General features: G+C 42.1%; 1 protein-coding gene across 1 annotated transcript in view; it reads left to right on the top strand.

Annotated features, from left to right (window-relative positions):
• Window positions 1–1,495: 1,495 nt before the first annotated feature.
• The window catches only part of LOC138005664 (lipase member K-like), an 8,998-nt gene continuing 5,493 nt past the window's right edge, over window positions 1,496–5,000 (top strand). Inside the window, exons 1-3 of the mRNA XM_068851859.1 lie at window positions 1,496–1,615; window positions 2,454–2,779; window positions 3,382–3,628. Coding sequence (XP_068707960.1) covers window positions 1,496–1,615; window positions 2,454–2,779; window positions 3,382–3,628 — 693 coding nt within the window. The remainder of the gene's footprint in view (window positions 1,616–2,453; window positions 2,780–3,381; window positions 3,629–5,000) is intronic.

The raw sequence follows: 5,000 nt of genomic DNA, 5'->3' as shown, positions 1-5,000 counted from the left end.
AAAATACCGGCTTTCCAAAACAAGCGGTTGGCAGTTTCACCAATGGCTTTTCGAGCCCGAAAGGTTATCGGGACTTTCGAGAAACGGGCCCCAGGACGGATCTTGAACCCGGGATCTCCGCCGAGTGTCAAGGCAAGCGCCCTGAGCACTAGGCCGCACTGCCTCCATAACTTCACCAGCATAGTCCCCTCGATGGTCTCAAACACTGCCACCTCCAAGCACTGGGTCTACTTCTCACACACCTGACATTCTTCTAAAATGGACAGAAGTGAAATCTCTGATGCAGAGGCTGCGGTTTTTTTTAGTCCCACAAGATTCCCCTCTTCGGGTAGGCGAGTGAGGTCTAGCAATCTTGCACAAGACAGGAATCTTGCCAGACTGCCGGAGAATCTGTTAAATAGGAAGGATGAAGGTGTTGAAATGTAGGCAGCACAACTTCTTTAGTACACACCAAGTGTACGGCTAGAGAACACCAATTTTCTCTCAAGTCATGTTCTTGCAGTGTATTTAGCTACAAGCGTGGAAAAAGATATGGGAAATTCATATATTGGAACTGTGGATACTGTAACAGTTTTTCGATAATTACTTCAACAATTACAGGATATAGGACGTTTTCAACCAACCTCTAGGGACACCAATAACAATAGAAAAATGTACGACTTCTGGTGGACAAACAAAAGAAGCTAATGAGAGATCTTTTGTTTTCGTCCACCAACATGGCTGCGGTGACGTCACGTTAAAACCTCCTATAATGCGAATTTGCAATGGACTAGCTCTCAGGTGGCTGGGTACTAAGTTCAGATTGTAGAGCAGTGTGCGGGCGCAACTAGTCGCATGGTCATCGCTTCGTGTCCCGGGCAATCAAACCTAGTTTATTCCCCCCATCTTCTTCACAAATGCGCAGGTTGTTCCTCAACAGCGATAACCTTTGGCTTAGAAAATCACAATTGGATTTTAGTCAATATACATCAGAAATTCATTTCTCACAATGACTAGGAAAGAACTGCTTTTCCTTCTTCTCTTTTCATAAGACATCCTTGTGAAAAATGATGACCTAAAAGTTCCTCCGCTTTGGAGCCGTTCTCCGGTGACAAAGTGTTGAATTGTAAATGCAAACTTTTTCCGGTTCCCAACAGAAGAACCAAAACGAATACTCGTTCACTATAACATTTTAATACGCGCTACTGGCAGAAACAAAAACCGAATCCCCAAAGGGAACAACTTAATCTTTCTTTTCAAAAAAGCCACTAAACTGTTATAGAATGCAGAGCAGTTATTTCCATATCATTGAATAACAAAAGCACGTTTTTCGAAAGTTTCCGACTAATTTGCATGTTGTGGCGCTGCGCGCATTCTGGTGCGGCCTTAGTAATTGTCTGTTAAGTATTTTAGTTTTGACTCTGTTTTAAGTGCATGTAAGCAAGAGAGAACTTGCCGGCGTATGGGCTTTAGGGGAGCGATTTGGAAACAAATCTGAGCATCGGTGGATCGCACTATGAATTGGGTACCACTCTTGTTTATAGTCGCCGCTAGTTGCGTTGTCCTGAGCAACGCGGGACTTGTCTCCTTCATTAAAGGATACTTCGCCAACGACCCTGATGCTGAAAGAAATGTGGTAAGATCAATTATTTTTATAATCTTAGTGCCTGGCCGGTTTGTACTTGTCAAAAGACTTGCAAGGCAGCTTTTATCAAAAGATGAAGCAGCAAACGTCATCGCGCGTTATGTTGATTGTTGTTTTTCCTTGAGCATTGTGTTTTTGTGAAAGAAGTGTCCATTGATCTTCACTATTTGCGTTTCTGCTGATTTTGTTCGAGCATCTTGAGTTCATTTGTGAAAGTTGACAATTTTCGCTCTCTCTCTCTCCCCATTCTCCCCTCGGTTCTTCGGCTCGCTTGCGTGACAGAAGCGGCCGGCTCGTCTGACTAAGGAAGTATTAACACGAGACCGGGACGAACTCAGACAGGTATCAACTTGTACCGGTATGAAATTTTTGCGGGGGCAAAATGCTTGGTGCCTGGTTTCGGAATGAAATGATGTTTTGTCTAAAATATATGGGCTGACCGAAAAGCATACAAGCTTGAAATTTCTGGACCCCGTCTGAGATTTATTGTCATTTACATGAGGCCATTAAAGAGAACACTTTTTCCCGGAGAAACCGGTCTGACCGATCTGAGTTCATTGTCAGGCCGGTCTCATGTACACGCATAAAAAGAAATATGGCGGCCGATACGAACTCAGCCGGTCTGAGTTCGTCCCGGTCTCATGTAAATAGCCCCTAAGAAGGGACTACTTCCAATCTATTGTGAAAGTAAGTGACCACGTAAGACTGTGGAGAGCTAACAAATACGCAAAAATTCAGCCGGCCTCTGTAATGAAAATAAAGAGAGTGTTTTTTAAACGCGATTTGACCGTTCCGTCAAGTTGATTCAATTTTTGTTCTTTTTTATAAGACTGAAATTATAGCTAGTAGAGGGTACGTTTATGAAGAGCATCACGTGACAACTCAAGATGGCTTTATCCTCGGCATGCAGAGGATTCCGCGGGGGAGAGGTGAGGAAAGTAACTCTGTTAAGTCCGGAAACAAGCAGGTTGTTTTCCTACAACATGGCATCCTAGCGGACTCGACCAACTGGATCATGGAGTCGGCGACCGATAGCTTGGCTTACATACTTGCGGACAATGGGTTTGACGTATGGCTTGGCAATGTTCGGGGAAACGTTTACTCCAGACGTCACGTGAAGCATATGCCAAACCAATCAATATTCTGGAATTGGAGGTTAGTTTGACATTTCCCTTTCGTTTATGAAATGGCCATCGGTCCGCGTAGCAAGAAACAGTACGTCTGGGAATTTAGAATTAGAATTTCACCTTTTAAATTCTGGAGGAGAGAGGAGTTTTGTTTTGATCTTAACTTACGCGGACGCTAACATGATTAACCTCGTCCCCAGGGTCTTCTCGGCTTTCAAAAGGCCAGCTTGTAATGTCACCGTTTCGAAAGACGAGAAGACCCTAGGGACAAACTTGTAATTGTTGCCTCTTTTCCACGTTCTCTTTGTCGGCGAAACCCAATGCACGAAAGAGTCTTCGCAATGAATCACGTTACCTCGTCTCTGCTCGAGGACAGTCCTACCTTAAAGATGTTTAGGAATTCGCACTTATAAAACGTTATTTGAGCAGTAACGAAAGGAAGGTTTGCCTGAAAATACAAGCTTGAATTGGATATAGATGCGATACCGATGAATGCTCTACAAATTAAACTATCGAGCCATTTGGGAGGAGCTGGTCATTTTGCGACTTTGTAATAAACCCACACAAGATGTGGACATTGAGACAACATATACCGATATAGTCTTCACCGTCCATTTTTTCTCTCATCAGCTGGCAAGAAATGGGTGACTACGATCTTCCCGCAATGATAAACTACGTTCTACAAGTCACAGGACAAAAGCAGTTGTTCTACGTTGGCCATTCCCAGGGAACATTGATCGCATTTAACGGGTTTTCTGATAACCCAGAATTGGGAAAGAAGATCATTGCTTTCTTTGCCTTAGCTCCGGTCTACACTTTAAATGACGCTACTAAAATTATAAAGGACACAGCAGCAGTTTTCTACAGAATTTTCCAGGTATAAAATGGTGCTTGTAATGAAGCTGATGCATGAGAAAGGCTCAGGCGCCACATAAGACAAGGATAGTTTCTCCTTCGTGGAACATAAATCACGAATGACCTCTCATTAAAAGAAATCGTGAATCAAGGATACATATGTTCTCAAATTATCCAAGGCGGTCGGATACTTTCAATTTTAAAGTCAAAAAATCACTTCCTTTTTCCCTGAGATTTTGAAAATGTGTTTGCTTAACACCTGACTGGCAAAAGTTTGAGCTTTAATGTTTATCCAAAGGCTGTTTACTTTGACTGGAAGTTTTGGATTTCACGGTCCGCCATTAACCCCGTTGAAAACTGACCGACTGGACCTCAACGGGTTGGATCTAGGGAAAAGTGACGTTATTCACTCAATAGCTTAAAATTAGCGTGGAAACGCAGTTTATTAAGCATGCTAAAGACGAGTTTAATGATCTGAAAGCCGAAACCTCCCGCGCTGCATATTAATTCGGTCGCTTACAAATACTTGGCATTCTTAAACTAGTGAGTGTTTGATGTTATTTTCTGCTCGATCCAGCTCTCTCAAAATTTTTAGTTAGTTATGGCGGACCATTAAATAGGAAAATCCCAGTTAAAATAAACAAGTGTCTTTTTGAAATTAAGGCTTAAAACGTGGGCCACTTGGTGTTTAGTTAAGATTTTTTGGTCATAGTACAACATTAATGCGAGTTAACATGACAAAGCAGAAAAATTGAACGCAACTAGGAGAGAGTTTCCTTGATTCTTTGAAAAGGCTTTCAGGACCTTTCCATTTTTGAAAACATTGCTTTTGTTATTCAAATTTGCCAACCACAGGAACAAAAGACCCTTTGTTTTGACAACTAATAAGGCTCTGGTTGGCACATTAATGACAATGGGTGACGTCAATGATATCTTCCCTATAAACATACTTCTTATCATTTCAGACATACCAACAAACTCTTCGTAGTGGCTTAACTCTAGTTTCTTTTTTCCTCACTTATGGAATTCAAAATATTAAAATTGGCATTTTATTTTTTCCAAAAAACTTAAGGGCAGAATATATAAAAGTAAATTTAAGTTCACCTTGAAAACTATTGCATATCCCAGTAGTACAATAAAGCACTTCACGAATTCGTTCATCTAAATTACCCGAAAAATGAAAAAGGATCATGTCATTGAAAGAAACCGCTTAAGCCAGCGCGGAAGAATTCAGTAGTCCAACCGTTCCAAGGGCTTTTCCCTCACTCAGGGGTGGGGCGGGACTGACGAGGGAAAAGCCCTGGGAACATGACACCATTACTTAAAACCTCACCCACGTTCTTGAAGTGCATGCGGAGATGAGCGGGTACAGCAAATTCAGACCCGCACGGGAA

The sequence above is a fragment of the Montipora foliosa genome, chromosome 6 (genome assembly GCF_036669935.1).
Source record: "Montipora foliosa isolate CH-2021 chromosome 6, ASM3666993v2, whole genome shotgun sequence".
Taxonomy (NCBI): Eukaryota; Metazoa; Cnidaria; class Anthozoa; order Scleractinia; family Acroporidae; genus Montipora; species Montipora foliosa.
The sequence above is the reverse complement of the archived record's forward strand: the minus strand, read 5'-3'. Positions and strand labels throughout refer to the sequence as shown.